Raw genomic sequence first — 19,357 nt, 5'->3', positions numbered from 1 at the left:
CCGCCCCTCCGTCACGAGATATCAAAAAACGGACCTCGGATTCGTGATCAGGGACAAAAGTTACCTCTCAGGACAAAGTTTCACGCAAATCGAAGAGGGGTCGGGGCAACTGCTGTGTGAGTTGGCGGAGAATCACCCTATTATTATCCATACTTTCAAAACAACACAACAACGAACTGATATAAATATACGACGAATCGTTTCTGTAAAATATTTAGAATAGGAATTTCTAATTTTATTAAACGTACCTAAGTACCAACAAAGTCATGAATATAAAATCAATTTAAAAACATACACAGCAGGTACGTCATTTCTGCCTCCGCAGGTAAATAATGTGATTTTAACCAAGCGTATACGCGAAACCATTAATTTTCTTGCATGAATCAAAATGTTCAAAATGGCATAACTCAAAAAGTGCACATACGTGCACTTTGAAATTTGGAGACAAGTTAGGACATGGTTCAAATTTTAAGCTGCAAAATTTTCAGATCGCACAAATGCACACAAAAAAAGTACCCCATTAACAAAGTTGAAAAAAACTAAATTTTGAATAAAAATCCATCTTTTTTGATTTTTATTATTTTTTTTAGCCTGTAAAAGTGTGTTTTGTGAAATGTTATTGAATAGTTGAATCAATTACCTTTCTGAATATATATAATGATGCAGGAAAAAATACATAAACAGCTACACAGTACAACTATGAAAAATAATTATTTTTTGTCAAAAAACATGTTTTTTCTTACCATTTTCGCCTTTGAAGGTCTGCAATTCAGTGAATTTTGAACCTACAACTTTCAAACTCCGGATTTTTCTTAGTTAGAATGTTTATTTTCGAAAAAAAATACAAAAAAAATAATTAGAGTATGTCGGTTTTTCGATTTATGGCCGCCTGAAACCCCATAGTGCAGCGGCGGCGAGAGCAAGCCAGAGAGGGTGAAGAAATGCCCCAAGAAATCGCTTCCTCTCCTTTGTTCTGCTGTTCGTAAAGCTGTTTCTTGACCCCCTTTCCTTCCGAACTCCGTACTAGCCTTAATGAAGAAAATACACACTGGGTTATTGTTGATTTGAAAAGTATATTATTTTTTCCTATTAAATTACATGTCTCTCGATTTTTGAAAGCTTTGGCATCCGGGTACGGGAATCAAACTCACGACCTCTGGATCGGAAATACAGTCTTTGTAGAGAATTTTGGAGTTTTTTTAAAGGTCATATAAGCTGTTGTGTTTCATCTGTTTATAGAACCTATTCGTAAAAAAAAACTCTAGAATTCAACTTTGCTGATCTTCTGCTTACAAGGTCGTCGCCGTCGTGCTAACTTGTCGCACGACGCTTTTTGACGTTCCGAGAAAAACGCGTTTTAATGTTTGACCTTGAATAAACAAACACAAGAGCACGCAATGTAAACAATGACTAACACGATTTGTGTGGTTGATCATTCTGTGCATCGTCCTGAAGTTTGGTTAAATTTGGTTAGTAGAGTCTTATGTGGAGTCCCGAGTCATAACTGAAAATGTTTACGGTAGTCGAGCTCGTTCCTGTGTCAAACGCGTTCTGACCTGAAATCCCTTTGGCCAATTGTCGCACTTACATCAATTTTCAGGCTGTGTCAAGATAGCACGACAAGATTGAAACTTCTTTCATACACAGAAAAAAATAATGTAAATTTGGAAGCTGTAATTTTGTAAGGTTGAATTTTACCTCTTTTATGATGTAATTTTACCTCAATTTAGACTGAAAAAGTGACATTACACCTGAAAAGTGGTAAAATAACACATTTCCAGAGGTAAAATTACACCTTTTTTCTGACATAAAAGATGTACCCCTTCCCAGATGTAATATTACCATGATTTTTTTTTTCTGTGTATGTAAAGTGACAAAAATGCACGGAGTTTTTTCGGTTTTTATTAAATATCTCAGGATTGGATTTGAATTTTGAGGATCTGTGAAGGTCAAAAGGTGAGGCATTGTGAACTGCATAAAATGGCGTTCTTAACTGAATTTGACCCAAAATGAACGTGCGACAAGTTAGCAGGACAGCGCCGAGGTGAAACCTATACCACTAGGCTACAAGAGATTGACAAATTGTGTAAAATTTCCCGCAGCGACCATTTGACTGATTTTGAGGAAAAAATACATTTTTAGCTTGTTCTACCATCTCCTATAATTACCATTTGCCTTGTAAGTTTTTGAAACTTTTACAGTCACTTTTTTAATTTTTTGCCCGTTTTTTCGATTTTGACTTTAGAATAATACCATAATCATTTGATTTGCAAAAAATACTTGGAGACATAGTTTGGGACATTACCAAAAATACTGCATTCTTTTTCAATAAAATTTAAGAAATGTTGGTGCAGACGTTGACCCACAAAAATAACATTTTTTAAATATTTGCAGTCACTTAAAACAAGTAAAACTGTTTGCTTGAAGCCCACCTAGAGGTGGGGTTGGGTTGCAGAGGGATAATTTACCATTATTTCATTTTTAAGAATCTTTTTTAGATGCAATAAATAAAAAAACAAGCTTATTCGAAATACATATCTTTTGGTTTATTTTAACAGGTAGAAATTGGCCTGGTTGAACCAGCTTGAACACACAGCCAACAACACTTTAAACCCTCAAACATCTCATAACATCGGACTCTAAGCCGTTCCATCGAGCTGTCAGGAACGCTGCCGCAAATTAATTTACGCGTACCAAACCAGGGCCCGGCCGCAACAGCACCGATATTATTAGATTAGAGGCAACACGCAGCGTTTATCGTCTCCGATGGTTTTGCGGGGTTGTGGGGAGGAACCATAAATATGGGCCTCACCGACGGAGTCCGACTTGCCGACGGAACGCTGGCTGCTCCATGGAGATACAAACATACGTGGGAAGATCAACTTTTCTCACGATAACACCGCACCAGCCGGTAGCGCACAGCCATTTGGGGGCGAAGTTCTCGGCTTAAGTTGGTTTCCATGTGATGGATTATGCAAATTTGGGGGGAAAATTTACTTTGAAAATTTTGGTAAGTGGCTTTGCGTGGTCACTTTTTCAACTTTGCTAAGAGGATATAGAACTAGATTTGAAATCATATTTAACTTTCGTTCAGGTTAATGTTGAGTGTTTAGCTTCGAGCTTTTATAGATTTTTTCACGAATAAAATATAAAAGGAATCGTTTGAAACCCACATTTACGGCATATTTTAAGAGAAAATATGAAACATTGTCCCAAAATATTCTGAAAATCAAAGTTATCAATTTCTTTCTTTATTTATAATAATCCAAGAAGTCGTAGATTTTAAAAGAAATCATTTTAGAATACACAGAAAACTTTGCTTTGGCTGGAATCGTCTCGAATTTCTTCATTTTTGTGACAAAATCAACAAGAAAGACATTTACAACTGAACATTCTCAAGGAAAATCGAATGCGAATATATTTTTATTTGCAAACCTTTGAAATACTTTCAGTATTTTTATAAACTGATATCAAGAGCTTTAAATTTTTCAAAAAAATATTCGCTCTACAGCAATAGCAATGCCTTGGCGTTCTCGATTGCGAGATTCCTACTCGAAACTAGGAGTCCGAAAAGCTTGATTTGTTGAGGCAATCGCAAACCTCTTTTTACACCTAAGCTTCCATCCACCCCAGAATTCGAACTGATGATCTTTGGATTGTTAGTCCAACTGCCTACCAGCGATTCCACCGAGGCAGGACCCAGAGCGACGACTCCTACACCTGGATTGAGCTAACGACCTAACCCTCAAAGGTTAGATCGGGGCCAACATATACTTCCCCATCCGACAGAAGGCGTGGTCAGACAAATCTCGTCTCGAAAAATGCCACCGGATCGAACCCAGGCCGACTGGTTGAGAGGCAACCACGCTTACCCCTACACCACGGTTCCCGGCTTATTTTTATAAAGATCAATAATTTTTATTTTTGCTTTTTGGATAGTGAACAACTTGAAAGTTGATTTATTTTATTATCGATACCCAAGTTTACCAATAGTAACACTTTCATTTTCATTTTCATTTTCTTTATTAGGAGGTGGACACTTTATTGGAACCAAGCAATAATATTAAAATTTTATAATAATCTAATAATAAGAAAATAATATCAGAATCAGTAATTTTCTATTGCAAAAAAACATATCTCACCAATACCAAATTGAGTTATCGAGATACATTTTTTTCTGTTATCGAATTGTGGGTTTTTTTTTATTGCTTTGCTTATTTTGCCTTTTTTAATTTTTAGTGTAATTTTACAAAACAATGTCATCAAAATGTCTGTAACTTAAAAATGTCTCATAGATTTGGTGGCATTGGCAGAGTTGCAGGGCTTTAGTTGACAAAAAAATATTCCAGAATTCATTTGGCAGAGCTAATGATTAAAAAAATATATGTAACTGTCGAAAAATGTCAAAACAGTCGACCAAAGACCTTTGCACAGTGGTCCAGATCGCAAAATTAGGTGGAAAATGGATTTTTCGTAAAAAGTAAAAGTAAAATGTAATTTTGGCTACTGAATCTGAATCTGTCCTCAGAATTGACCCAAATTGTCGAAAAATTGATTTTGGTCATTTTTTGGGTTTAAATAATAATTTTATATGGAAACCCAAAATATGACCAAAATCGATTTTTCGACACTTTGGGTCAATTCTGAGGAAAGATTCAGATTCAGGGACCAAAATTACATGGAAAAACATATATTTGAACAATTTTCGAAATTCGTTAGGGTGATCCCAAAAGGTTTCCCTTGAAAATCAGACTTTTTCAAATGACGATATCTCGAGTTTAAAGAAAAACACCACTGAGATTTTTTCAGCGTTTGTAGTGCTGGATCTCCTCTTTCAAATGCAACCTGGCGTTTAAAATTTGCCTTGCGCCTTTTCGAGATATTTAAGTTTTAAATTTGCATCTTTTTTACCTTAAAAACGCTGTAACTTTTGACCCTTAAGTTTAAATTGACTTGTCAAGAAATAAAAATGTTTGTTTTTTAGAGCTCTAAAAGTGCCCCGATTTTCACTTTTCCCTAAAACTTAACCCTGAATTGCCACGTTCAAAAAACTGATTTTTGAAGGTTTGCTCAGATGCTTTCTATAAATTTGGTCGTATAAGGCGTAGATTACGAGATAAAATTTTGGTGTCTTCGACAAAGTTGCTTGGATTGGCAAGCCCAACAACTATGTATCTACAAGACAAAAAAATCCCAAAAATATTCCTGAAAAGTTAGATTTTCAAAATCACCCTAATAGTGAACCACCCTGATTTCCAACCATACCAAAAGTTGCCCCTTTCTATATGCAACAACTCTTCTGAAGTCACCAAAGCTCCAAAACTTCATCATTTTACGGAAAATCCATTCTCCACCTAATTTTGCTATCTGGACCACATAGTTCATTTTTGTCATCTAAAAATATTCCAAAATAACTATGAAAAAAAATGTTATTTTTTTCCTTTTCTGTTGGAAGACGATGTTTACAAGGAATATGGGATCAATTGTTGGCTGGTCTGATCATTTCATAAAAAAATATTTATACTTAACAAAAATGTTTAACTGCTCGTTTTTTATCTTTGCTTTCTTCAGATTCCCTTCAATGAACATGTCCAATCGAATCGTTAATTCCTCCTCAGACAACTTAGCCCTTTTTCAGTGATTTTCCCCGGTCAGCTCATAATTTAGAAAGGCATCCGTAATGGCCACCATCCGTCAGATTTCCCTCCAAACACGCGGCATGGCCAGGACCAAGCTTTCGTAGACCCTTTTTCGAGGGGGGGGGGATCCCTTCCTTCCACAAAACAAACAAGTCCATTTTGAGCGAAAAGTGCGCGCTAAAAAGGTTCTAACGTGAAAACCATTTTTGTTGGCCGCTGGGCGTTGGAGCATAGTTAGATGCACAAATATCTCCTTTCGAAATTCCTCCCAAGCTCGGATGTTTGGCATTCTTGGCGGGGAAGGCTGGCTGGCTGGCGTTTCGCAAATTGTGTGCTTTTGTGGACGGCAGCATTGGCTTTCGAGCGTGGTAACTCGTCGTGGGATGTTTTTTTTTCAAAGTCCGGGCCGACCTCACGTGGTTTCGGTGGAAAGTAATACGAAATTCCAACCGATTGGACATTCTAATCTTGTTTGTTTGCAACATTTTTGATGATGGAATGGTCAATTACTGCGAAACATTTGAATTTTACATTTCAAACAAGTTTGTTTATGTTTAAGCAATAATAATTTCAAGTACTTGATTAAAAAATAGAAAAAGCAGTTGAAATCATCTTCAACATACATTTTTTAAGTAATATTGAATTATCGAGACAGTTGGAAGGAATTTTGATTAACCTTACGAGTAAATTTTGACGCAAAATATACAAAAGTATGATACAAAATGAACTTTTTTGTATTGTAATGCGAAAATTAAATAATGTATTTTTTCTGAAGAAATTATGAATGAAAGATATTATTTGGTCACTTTAAACTGAACTTAAAAAATTGCCTAATCTTTAGAAATAGTTTCATATAATTTTCAGATATATTTTTTTCATAATATATTTGGTTAAAAATCAATTGCTGCAACGTTTGAATATTTTGATTTCTGCTTCGGATTTTTATCCATAATTTATTAGCAATTCAAAAGTCTATCCACAAGATGAATAATGATAAATAAAATACTGTTAATTTTGACAGGAGCTTAAAATAAAAATAATAATTTCATTAAATAATCATTAACCTTGTCAAAACCACATGAAAGAATCATTTCAATTACAATCTTGAGTTTTTTTTTTCAATAGATCATTTAAACATATGAAACACAATTACTTATAGGACCATTTCACACACAAAAAAAACTCCTGTTTCCGCGCAATCGAATTATTTTCCGTTAATTGCATTTAAAGGGTGTTTGTAAAAAGAAAATGCAATTTATTTGCATAAAACATACTTTTGAAATATCCAATTTAAAATCAGATTCAGAATTTTCAGTGGTTTTTGCTGTACATTGTAAATGTAAATCAATTTAGATAACATTTTATTGTCTAGTCCTATTTTATGACTGTTTGAACATATTAAGGTAAAATAAAGGAAAAAAAAAACGCAGCAATTCAGAAATGTAGAAAACAAGTTCCAAAAAGTGGATTTTTTTCAGCACGAGTCGTTGTCCAACGAAGTTCACCAAATTGGAAAAATACGACGAGTGTGGAAAAATCAAGTTTTGCAACGAGTTCCATGCAACATTTTTCTCCGTAAATCCCGAAAAACACCCTTTCAACAGAATTATAAGTAAAATGTCAATTTATTTAGTCAAAGAATCGTTTAATAGTAGTTTAAGCAACAAGTTGCAAAAAGAAGCACGAGTCGTACATTTATCCAACGAGGTTCACCGAGTCGGATAAATTCGACGAGTGCTGAAAAAATCAAGTTGTGCAACGAGTTCCATACAACATTTGTTGCAATTTCGAAAACACCCTCTGATTGGAATTATAAGTCAAATGATCGTGTATTTTGCAAATTTAAACCGTTTAAATAAAAAAATTGTTGAAAGGTATTACTTTTCGAAACAAGTGCTGAAAAGTATTACTTTTCGAAACAAGTGCTGAAAAGTTCAACTTTTCAGCATCCATTTCAGTGCTTAAAAGTAGAACCTTTAAGCATTTATTTTGATAAGTGTTACTACATTCAAACCCCGATGGTTTGACAACAACTGTTGTCAAACGAACGGGGTCACTTTTTAGTTTGACACCCCTTTTACACGGAGTTTACACACACTACCAAACGTTTGTTTTGATAGTATGCGTGGGCGCCGTGTAAAAAGTGACAGTTCGTCACTTTTTAGTTTGACTTTGACCAACCAACGGGGTACAAACTAAAAAAGTGTCAACCACCGGAGATTGTGAGTTATCGATTCTGTTATTGTTGGTCCAGAAAGGTAGACCTTTTCTGCGTTCAAGAATGGCAGGAAAAATAAGTAGTTTCAAGTGCTGAAAAGTTCAACTTTTTAGCACCCATTTGAGTGCTGAAAAGTAGAACTTTTCAGCATTTATTTTGAAAAGTGTTGCTATTCGATTCTGTTATTTTTGGTACAGAAAAGTAGGCTATTTCGTCGTTCAAGAATGACAGGAAAAGTAAATAGTTTCACGACGGAATTGCAAAAATAATTTTTTTGCAATTCCGTCGTGAAACTACTTACTTTTCCTGTCATTCTTGAACGACGAAATAGCCTATAGGTGAACTCGGTGAACCTCGTTGGATAAATGTACGACTCGTGCTGAAAAAATCATATTTTTGCAACTTGTTGCATAAACTACTATTATTGTTCGGTTTTTTCGCGATTTTTGAATGCCCAAATTACTTTCAACAATTTTTATTTATGCCGTGTTAGGAGGTCAATTTGACAAACTTTTGTTCTAAAAAAAATCTTTACTTCTGTAGTTTTATATTTTTTTTCTTCCATTTGTAGTATTTAAATTTATTTTGTTTAGTTTTTGTTTGATTCGTAGTGTTTGGCTTATTCTTCCATCTCCATTACCTTTAGCCTTTTAAGTTTTTTTTCAGGTTTTTACAATCACTATTTTCAATTTTCTGTTTGTTTTTCACATTTTGTAGAACATTTTGTACAACATTGTGAAACCATTTTCATTGAAATTGTAAGAAAAATGTGTAGAAGCATAGTCTGGGATATTAAAAAATAACTGCAAATTTATTTTCTCATAACAGGAAATGTTTGTGACAGCCAAAGTTGACCCTTTGCCAATGTTTTTTTAAACATAACAAAGTAACATTTTTTTCTTTTAGTTTTAGATTTCTTCATTGCAATGCACTCAGAAATTCGTTGAAAAATTAATGTTTGGCGAATCGAATCGAAGCTCGCCTCGAGGCCAAAGTTGATCCATCCAAATAGTAATAATTCTACTTCTACAATCAACAGCCAGATCGCCCTCACATGTGATTACTTTTACGACACTATGCCGAAAAAAAACATTCCCATCCTCACGGATAACTGATTCAATTATATGCGATATCACCATGGTTATAGGCGCATTACACATTTAGGGGCCAGGTAATCCACGAAATTGTGATAACAATCCCGTGGGTTGACATGGGCTAAACTGTACGAGGGTCAAACAGACACAACTGCGCGGATCGTTGTCGTAATCTAGCAATTCTTCGCTGACGACAACTTCCTGACATCCCACCCGTAATCAGTACCGCTGAGGTGGGTAATTTTTATGCATAGAAAATTCCAACAACACTACACTAACACAGTCCGCCTTCGCGTTCAGGCAAGTCGTTCAGAGGATGAAGACGCAGCTCTGATGGGTACTCACATTAATTTATGTTGATTGCGATGATCCTTAGAAGAGAGCAGCAGCCAGAGGAATGTTTCTTATTCCCGGGAGCAGAGAGATCCAACGAACCAACGGCTTCGAAACTACGGTTGCTGGTTCGCGGACATCAACCGATGTACACAAATTGAATTAGTATAAACTTTGTGATTCGTTCGACAACTGGGAGGCCACAGCTGCCGTCGGAATTCTGGTGGACCACGCAGCTATTCAAATTTAACCGTTTCACCTGCTCTGGCGACAGATATTTTCCAGGGAATCTTTAATGGTCCACGAATTCGATTAAATGAATCGCCGCCGGGAGGGCACGGAATTAATCGCACAAAACTTAATTGTTTTATTGGTCAATTACCGAAAACGCGTTAACACTTCTGGGGCGCACGCGATGCTTCGCCGAATTTTATCGACTCCCGATAATTGCGTAGGATTTGAAATTCACGCACACTTCACAGGACTTCACGGTTCGCATCCGGCGATTCCGACTCTTCAACACATCCGTAACGGCTTCCAGCGCCGTTGGTTATGCTCAATTTCTTAACTATCGCCTACAACTAGATCACCCGCGCACTACACCACTTATTTCGTCACTAGATGACTCTGTGCGGATGTACGACCCCTTCCCATCGGCTGAACTTGTCCACCGTTCCAACCGGAAGTCTGTGTCCTGCCGCACTTCAACTCCACTCTACTCCACTGCACTCCACACAGCGCGCTAGAACGGTTCTCGGTGGCCACGCGCTCCGGCGGTATTCAACAAGTGTTAGTTCGTCGACGTCCCTCCAGCGAATCATAAAACCATCGCCATCGTATACCCTTTTATAAACGATTTTCCGTTCTGCCGTGTCCGCCACGTCCCCCACCCGACCGTCCGTCCCCGTTCAAGTCCAGGCCATGAATCATGCTGAGGAGTTGCTACAACACCGTTTTCCGGCGTGACAATCGCGAAAGTTGCGTGCAACGACAAAACGTGTATCGTGGCTGGAAGTTGCAGGATGCGATACTACACGAGCGTTAGGCGCGCCGAATGCAAGCGCAAGAGGTCCAAAACTTGCGCGGGATGTGCGTTGGTGTCGCGTGACATCGTGCTGGCGAGGACACGAACCCGGTGTCGGGCGAAATGGGAGAGTTTTACCCACTCACTGGGTAATGAAATTGAATGCGAACTGTAGGTATAAATGGCGGGTGTTATGGCGATTGTCCACGCTCCATACAAAAAAGTTTTTTTTGTATGGACAATTGTCAACGAAAGGGGGTCACCTATGATGCGATATTATAGCGTCAGTTCTCAATTGCAAGGATCGATCTCAATCGAAAACGCATTTTAGAAGCTATAATTAAACGTGAAATAGCTGATGTTTAATTGTTTAATTGTTTATTTACATTCATCTGACAATGTTTGTCTTAATGAATAAAAGTTTGAGTACGGTTGATTTTATCACGAAAACGGACAGACGATTCACTAAATTCAAACAAATCTTCTACTGCTGTTGCGGCCAGAGGCAACGTTATTTGGGCGAGGTGGACGGTTTCGATTGAGCGGACTGTAACACTCACCGGAGATTCTTAGACCACTTTTCGGACAAGTCAAACACGTCAAAGTTAACCTTTCTCTTCAAAACTTTCTCTATTTCCGATCACTATTTACAACATCGATCTTCACGCTTCGCTTTCCTCTTTGCGACTTGCCTTTGCACGCCGTTTCGCTGCTGTCTTCTCCTCGTACGTTCGGTCGTTTTCGCGCGAACTCGTCGTCGCGCCGTTGTTTTCGGCTGTCAAAGTTGGCAGCACCGTTTCTGTCAACGCTGCAGGGGTGGGGTGGCGCACACTGGGCAAAGTTGCACAACTTTGGGGCAACATTTCGGTTTGGGCCGAACATTCTCCCCCCGGGTTGAAGTCCCGTGACTTCTAAAGTCAATCGCACCGGAAGTGAATCGGTTCTTACACTTCTCGTCTCGCTGGAGTTCGGTTGGATCAGGTACTTGGATTCGCTCAGATGAGCAAGTTCGTCTGCTACTAGCTGCCCTCTGGTGATGTTCTTGAATCGGTTGATTGGTGGAGCGGGATGCAGAGCTCGGCTACACACCAGGGTCCCAAACAAGGCGTAACTGCTTCTCGTTGCTGGTGTAGTTTGCGGGTTGCAGCAGCTGCTCTGTGAGCTTTCTGGCTGCACGATCACGGTCGGTTGATCGTGTGACGTTGGCGTTGAACAGCTGGCAGCTGTACGTCTCTCTCTCGTGGCTTGGCTTCTTCGCTGCATCCTCTTGGACGGCTGGTACAGTGCAAATTGACTGTGTACTGCTTGGAAGCGGTCGTTCCTCGAAGTACAGGTCGTCGGCTACGGCTGGCTTCAGTGACCGAGCTTCCTCGTCATTCTCTGCCTGGTTCGTGGTGATATCGGGTTCTTCGTCGAACAGTCTAGCTGTCTCCGGGCTTGGAACACCTTGCGGGTCATCGGACTCGGCGTCTTCTCGTTCTGCGTCGGCTGGTAGCAGTGAACCAAGTTCCACTGGCTGACACCAGCCAACGTCGAGGTCACCGTGGATCCGCTCTTCTGACCGCAGCGTAGGAGTTACGCCCGAATCGCCGGACATGTCGACGTCACCTCGAACTCTTGTCGAGGCTTCGTGTAGAACCACTTCAGGTTCGGCGGGTGATTTCATCTCTTGATGCTCTGCAGAGGGTTTCTCTGTTTGGGGGGATCTTTCTGGCATGCTTTGGTTGGCTTCCAGGTTGGAGTTCGTCTCGTGACTCTGACCGAGCGGTACTTCAGTGGGTATAAAGCAGTCGGTACTCAAGTGGCAACCGTTGCACCGCGTGCACAACGGGTCGCCACGCTCTGTGATTGCGATGGATGGGCTCGAGATGGGTTGAAATGGGGCACATACCTTGAGGCCTGCTACAGCTGGGTCGGCTTTCTCTGGAATATCGCCGTCACCGGTACACTCGCCTCCACCATGCGGAGTTGGGATGGCGACCTGCTGCGAGACTGCTAGTGGCTGGAATTGTTGCTGTTCAGTGACTTGGATGGGCTGGGACAGCAATGTGTGACTGAGGGCTACAATCTTGTTGTTGACTCCTTGGAGTAGCCCCTCAATCGCCGCACACTCCAAGTCGTGAGCGTCTCGCTCATCGGCGAAACTGTCGCACTCCTCAATTTCTCGCAGCACTCGATCGAACTCACCGTAGAATCGCTCGATGTTCTTCGCGAACACCCGGAACTCCGGCATGGATGGTAATTGCTGGTCTTCTTCGAGGGTGGAAAGTCGGTCTTGGAGTAGCAGGATCTTCAACTTGAGCTGGCGTCGCTTGTTGGCCAAGCTCTTCGCGGACTTCGGTTGTCCGGCGGGGTTCATCTTCTCAGGATGTTGATGCTTCGCCGTGATCGCGCTCTTGGCGACACGACAGACGCAGCGGACTTCAGCTGAGCTTACTGAACACTTCTTCCTCGGGTCTCTTCTGCGCGTGCAGCAAGAAACACGTCTGATCGGGATTTCGCACTTACCCTTAAGCGCAACACTTTTCTTCTCAAAACACCTCTGGTCGGGGTATCGCACTTGCTTAAGCGCAACACTCTTCGTCTCGGGATGCCTCGTCGCAGCCTCACTTTTCGGAACCTTCCTACTGGCGCTTGCAGCAGGCCCTTTCCGTCGGTGCTGTGGCCTCGACGCAGCTGGATTCTGGAACCTTTCCCGCTGACGCTTGCAGCAGGCCACGTTCCACTTCTTCTTCTGTCGTGTGCAGCTGTAGCGACCGCCAAATCCACAGCGGTACTGCGAATTGGAATTTTCCACTCTTGGGAACACAAAATGGCGTCGCTACGCTCACCACACACACTCACACGCACAGGTTTTTACGCGAACATTTTCTCACTTTTTGCGGGCTCTTGCCGCCACTGTTTCCGCCGTTGGCTAGGCCACGGAGTCGCCTTCCGGAGTGTTCTGAAACTGTCACTTCCGGATCACAATTGCGCATTCTTCTTCCGCGGCAAGACGTGCCGCTTTCTCACCGAGCGCACACTTCTCGGTTCTTCAGCTGGTGGCCAAGGAGACAACTTCCATCACACTTTCCGTCAGCGTTTTCGCTAGGCCGTGCTGCAGGACACAGACACACGGCAGAACACTCGAAACGATCGCGGGATGGAGGAAGAGGGAACACGGGTAGCTCGAATTCGTTTTGCGGAATGTTTTTCACAAAATGGCGACCATCCGGTTGGTCCGCCGCCACTCTTCACTTGCACGCGCGAGCTGTCCTTAGTCCTTTGTCCGGTTCGAATGGACCAAATGTTGCGGCCAGAGGCAACGTTATTTGGGCGAGGTGGACGGTTTCGATTGAGCGGACTGTAACACTCACCGGAGATTCTTAGACCACTTTTCGGACAAGTCAAACACGTCAAAGTTAACCTTTCTCTTCAAAACTTTCTCTATTTCCGATCACTATTTACAACATCGATCTTCACGCTTCGCGTTCCTCTTTGCGACTTGCCTTTGCACGCCGTTTCGCTGCTGTCTTCTCCTCGTACGTTCGGTCGTTTTCGCGCGAACTCGTCGTCGCGCCGTTGTTTTCGGCTGTCAAAGTTGGCAGCACCGTTTCTGTCAACGCTGCAGGGGTGGGGTGGCGCACACTGGGCAAAGTTGCACAACTTTGGGGCAACATTTCGGTTTGGGCCGAACAACTGCTGTAAAGGCTCGGATCATGCTGGAAACTGGTTCGTTGAAACCATGTGCCAAGATTAGGTGCTCGATCGAGTAACATGATGTCCCCATCCATAAACCACGTTAACACTTTTGGGATTTTGTTACGCTCCCCAGGTCCGGACGGGATCCCCTCGACACTGCTAAAGCGATGCCCAACGGTGCTTTTGGTGCCCCTGCTGCACCTGTTTCGTCTTTCTCTCGCATCCGGAAAGTTCCCTCGTGCCTGAAAGCTGGCTTTCATATTTCCAGTGCACAAAAAAGGCAACCGGAGAAGCATCGAGAACTACAGAGGTATTTCCGCATTGTGCGCCACGTCGAAATTGTTCGAGCTGGTGGTGATCGATCCCATCTTCGCCCATTGACGCCAGGAACTATCCAGCGATCAACACGGATTTTTCCCAAATCGTTCCACTGCCACAAAGCTGCTCTGCTTCACTGAGTTCATTATTGAAAGCTTCGATAATCGTTCTCAAACTGACGCCGTTTACACAGATTTGTCGGCTGCGTTTGACAAGATCAACCACAGTATAGCCATCGCCAAACTTGAGAAGCTCGGATTCTGTGGTAGTCTGCTGGCTTGGTTCGGGTCGTATCTTTCGGGACGCTCGTTGCGGGTAAAAATCGATAATGCGCTTTCCGAAAGCTTTGATGCCACCTCTGGTATAGATCAAGGCAGTCACATCGGTCCGCTGTGGTTTTTGTTCTACTTCAACGACGCCAATTTTACCCTGAGCGGACCCCCACTTTCCTATGCGGATGATCTCAAGCTGTTCGCCAAGATCGACTGTCTTGAAGATGCCGAAGCCCTGCAACGCGATCTGGACAAGTTTGCTGGTTGGTGTGAGGCGAACTGCATGGTCCTCAACCCCGAAAAATGCCAAGTGATCAACTTTAGCCGGAAGCACACTCCAGTTCTCTACAACTACAACCTGGGCGACACGCTGGTGCAACGAGTTGATCACGTCAAGGATCTTGGTGTCATACTGGATTCAAAACTGACTTTTAAGCAGCACATTTCCTTCATTACTGCCAAAGCATCCCGACAGCTCGGCCTGGTGATCCGTATGACTTGCCACTTCACCGACATCCACTGCCTGAAAACGCAGTTTTGCTCGCTGGTCCGGTCTTCACTTGAATACTGCTCGTCGGTTTGGAATCCTCACTACAACAATGCGGTGTACCGGCTCGAGAGTATCCAAAGAAGGTTCGCCCTACGAAGGCCGCTGCCAGCTCATGCATCTGGACACCCTCCAGCTGCGTCGTGATCTGGCCCGCGCATTGACTGTGTCAGACGTATTGACAGACAGAGTTGACTGCCCTGCCCTCTTCGAGAAAAGATCAGCTTGACCACACCTGCCCGCCAGCTACGCCACACACCAATCATGCAGATTCCTTTCCGCCGTACCAATTACAGTGCCAACGGAGCTATCGTCGGACTTAAGCGGGCCTTCAATAAAGTGTCCAATGTTTTTGATGTCAGTTTGTCCCGCGATGTGTTAAAGTCTAAGTTTTTATCTGTTTTTATCAGTGTTAAGACGATTGTTTTAGTTTTAATATTAAGTTCATTTGGGCAACAAGTGCCTGTTGAGAAATAAACAACAACAAGTTATGACTATACACATTTTGGAGGCGGATCTCAGATATTTTGATGAAAACGTTGTCCTGACCGACTATGCGACCAATCGTTCGATGGATAATCAAAAGACATTTCCAACAAGCCCAAAAGATTGATGATCTGACAACCCTATTGAATGAAATGACAAATGAGTGATAAGCTTAACGCGAGGCTTAACGTGTTAAACTTGTTAACGGGGAATGACGATATTTTCGCCTAATTGGGTCCTAAAATGAAGCGTAGATTGCTGATATTATTGTTTACAGCGATAAAGCTTATTTTTCTGAGTACAATGACCCTTTGTACGACTACAAAGAGTTTAAAATTGATTTTTAAATCAATTTTGAAAATTTAACCTCGCGGTCCTTCTTGACAGCAAAGCTCCTACTTGACAGCTCGTTCCAAGGGGACCATAGTTGATCCATCGAAAAAATGTTGTCTTGTCAAAAAAAAAATTTGCACTAAAATGAAAAAAAGTGATCAGAAATGGTTTTTAATCGTGTTTTTTACCATTGTACATAAAAATTGACATAGGGCTTTAGTACCCAATTGGGTCCTAAACTTACTTTACTTTACTTTACTTTACTTTTACTGCTCGTACAACCTCCGGGTCATGAGCTGTCTCCAGATGCGCTGCCACTGGACTCGGTCCTGGGCTGCTACTCTCCAATTCCGCTGCGGAACTCCCACACTTTCCAGATCTTCCTCCACTTGGTTCAACCACCGTGCACGTTGCGCCCCCCTCCGCCGCGTTCCAGCCGGCTCCGAATTAAACACCAACTTCACCGGATTGATAGTCTGGTTCGGTTGGCGCGCATCCAGCGCGTCCGGCATTCTTGCGACGTGTCCGGCCCACCGGATTCGGCCAGCCTTGGCGACCTTCCGAATACTTGGCTTGCCGTAGAGTTGCGCCAGCTCGTGGTTCATCCTTCTCCTCCATACAGTGTTCTCACGCACGCCGCCAAAGATCGTCCTAAGCACTCGTCGCTCAAAAACTTCAAGCGCTTGCAGGTCCTCCTCGAGCATCGTCCACGTCTCGTGCCCGTAGAGGACGACGGGTCTTATCAGCGTTTCGTACATGGTACACTTTGTACGCCGGGAAAGGTGACCAGACCGTAAGGTCTTGTGGAGTCCGTAGTAGGCACGACTACCGGTGATGATGCGCCTCCGAATTTCTCTGCTGCAGTTGTTGTCCGACGTAACCAACGATCCGAGGTACACAAACTCCTCCACAACCTCGAACTCGTCACCGTCGATCGTCACGCTCGGTCCTATGCGAGTCCTAAGGGACTCGGTTCCTCCTGCCAGCAGATACTTCGTCTTCGCAACATTCACCTTCAATCCAACCTTCTCTGCTTCCCGCTTCAATTCGGTGTACCGCCTAGCCACCTCCTCGAACGTTCTGCCGACAATGTCCATGTCGTCGGCATAGCAGATGAACTGGCTGGATCGGTTGATAATCGTGCCCCGCATGTTGAAGCCCGCCCGCCTCATAACACCTTCAAGCCCAATGTTGAAACAGAGGCCGGAGATACCGTCGCCTTGTCGCAGTCCCTTGCGCGATTCGATCGGGTCGGACATCGCTCCCGAAATCTTCACGCTGCACCGCGCCCCGTCCATCGTCGATTTCACCAGTCTGATCAGCTTCCCGGGAAAGCCGTTCTCGTACATGATCTTCCATAGCTCTTCGCGATCGACCGAGTCGTACGCGGCTTTGAAATCGATGAACAGGTGGTGCGTCGGGATCTGGTACTCGCGACATTTTTGGAGGATTTGGCGTAGCAAAAAGATTTGGTCCGTCGTCGATTTCCCCTCCACAAAACCGGCTTGGTACGGCCCAACGAAATCCTTTGCTCGCTCCGACAGACGACAGAAGATGATCTGAGACAGCACTTTGTAGGCCGCGTTGAGAATAGTGATGGCTCGATAGTTCTCACATTCCAACTTGTCCCCCTTCTTGTAGATCGGGCATATTACTCCCTCTTTCCACTCCTCCGGTAGCTGTTCTGTGTCCCAGACCTTGACTATCAGCCGGTGTAGACAGGCCGCCAGCTTGTCCGGGCCCATCTTGATGAGTTCAGCACCGATACCATCCTTACCCGCTGCTTTGTTGTTCTTCAGCTTCTTGATGGCATCCTTAACTTCCCTCATCGTGGGTGCTGGCTCGTCCTCGCCGTCCACCATACCGCTGACGTCGTTTCCCCCGTCGTCCTGGTACTCCGCCTCTGGGCCGTTCAGGTGCTCGTCGAAGTGCTGCTTCCACCTTTCGATCACCTCACGCTCGTCCGTCAAGATTCCTCCGTCCTTATCCCGGCACATTTCGGCTCGCGGCATGAAGCCAGTCCGGGATTGACTGAGTTTCTTGTAGAACTTGCGCGTTTCGTTGGAGCGATACAGCTGTTCCATGTCCTGGCACTCCAACTCTTCCAAGCGGCGCTTCTTATCCCGGAAGAGATGGGTTTGCTGTCTTCGCAACTGTTTGTACGACTCCTTGTTCCCACGGGTGTTGTGCAGCAGCCACTTGTCCCGCGCTGCTTTCTTCTCGTCCCAAATCGCCTGACATTCCTCGTCGAACCAGCCGTTCCGTCGAACTCGGTCCACGTACCCGATGGCGCTCGATGCCGCTGCGTTGATGGCTGCTTCCATATGGCTCCAGCAGGCCTCCAGAGGGGCTTCGTCGAGCTCACCCTCGTCAGGCAACGCAGCTTCGAGTTCCCGCGCGTACTGGGTAGCGACCTCATGGTCCTTGAGTCGCTCCAGGTTATACCGCTGCGGGCGACGGTACCGGATCTTGTTGACCTCGGACAGGCGTTGGCGCAGCTTTGCAACCACCAGGTAGTGGTCCGAGTCGATGTCAGCGCCACGGTAGGTTCTGACGTCGATTATGTCCGAGAAGTGCCGACCATCGATGAGAACATGGTCGATTTGCGTCTCCGTGTCGTTTGGTGATCTCCAGGTGTACTTGTATAGGGAGGTGTGCTGGAAGAAGGTACTACGTATGGCCATGTTTCGGGAGGTAGCGAAATCGATGAGTCGTAGGCCGTTCTCGTTCGTCTGCTGGTGAGCGCTGAACCTCCCAATAATCGGTCTAAACTCCTCCTCCTGGCCGACTTGAGCGTTTAGGTCGCCGATGACAATCTTGACGTCGTGTTTTGGACACTTCCTGTACTCGCGGTCAAGAAGCTCGTAGAAAGCGTCCTTGTCATCGGCGTCGCTTCCCATGTGCGGGCTGTGCACGTTGATGATGCTCAGATTGAAGAATCGGCCCTTGATTCTCAACCGGCACATTCTGTCGTTGACTGGCCACCACCCAATCACGCGCTTCGCCATTTCGCCCAGCACGATAAAAGCTGTCCCCAGCTCGTGTGTATCGCCGCCGCTCCAGTACATAGTATAACCTCCGTACTCTCGGTGGTCCTTCCCCGTCCAGCACACCTCCTGCAGCGCCACGACTTCGAGGCCGCGGACCCGCAATTCGTTGGAAAGAATGCGGTCGCTCCCATCGAAGTTGAGAGACCTGCAGTTCCACGTCCCGAGTTTCCAATCCCTGGATCCCCGAAAATCGGGTCGGCGATTGGATCGGCTCGCATCTGGAGCTCTCTGCACTTCTGTTTTACGGCGGGTGCGTGTAGCCATCACCAACCCCCTGTCTCGCCGGAGGACCGTCGTACCAGGACTGTTTAGAGTCCCACCCTGGCACTGGGACTTTTAATCAGCCGCCCCTAACCTGGGGA

At 44.0% G+C, this 19,357-nt stretch overlaps 2 protein-coding genes across 2 annotated transcripts in view; both read right to left on the bottom strand.

The window, feature by feature from the left end:
• Positions 1-10,152, bottom strand: part of LOC120413811 (uncharacterized) — an 87,486-nt gene extending 77,334 nt beyond the window's left edge. The window contains exon 1 of the mRNA XM_039574767.2: positions 9,297-10,152. Coding sequence (XP_039430701.1) covers positions 9,297-9,298 — 2 coding nt within the window. The 5' untranslated portion in view covers positions 9,299-10,152. The remainder of the gene's footprint in view (positions 1-9,296) is intronic.
• A 666-nt stretch (positions 10,153-10,818) lies between these two features.
• On the bottom strand, positions 10,819-13,116 carry LOC120413810 (uncharacterized). Its single transcript, XM_039574766.2, has one exon. It carries the CDS (start codon positions 12,665-12,667, stop codon positions 11,390-11,392), a length of 1,278 nt encoding a protein of 425 aa, XP_039430700.1. The 5' UTR covers positions 12,668-13,116; the 3' UTR covers positions 10,819-11,389.
• Between the last annotated feature and the right edge of the window lie 6,241 nt (positions 13,117-19,357).

The sequence above is a fragment of the Culex pipiens genome, chromosome 3 (genome assembly GCF_016801865.2).
Source record: "Culex pipiens pallens isolate TS chromosome 3, TS_CPP_V2, whole genome shotgun sequence".
NCBI lineage: Eukaryota > Metazoa > Arthropoda > Insecta > Diptera > Culicidae > Culex > Culex pipiens.
This window is presented reverse-complemented; position numbering and strand designations above follow the sequence as displayed.

Bases quoted from the DNA above. Each gene is read 5' to 3' on its own strand.
- LOC120413810 (XM_039574766.2), bottom strand. From the start codon at position 12,667: ATGAACCCCGCCGGACAACCGAAGTCCGCGAAGAGCTTGGCCAACAAG.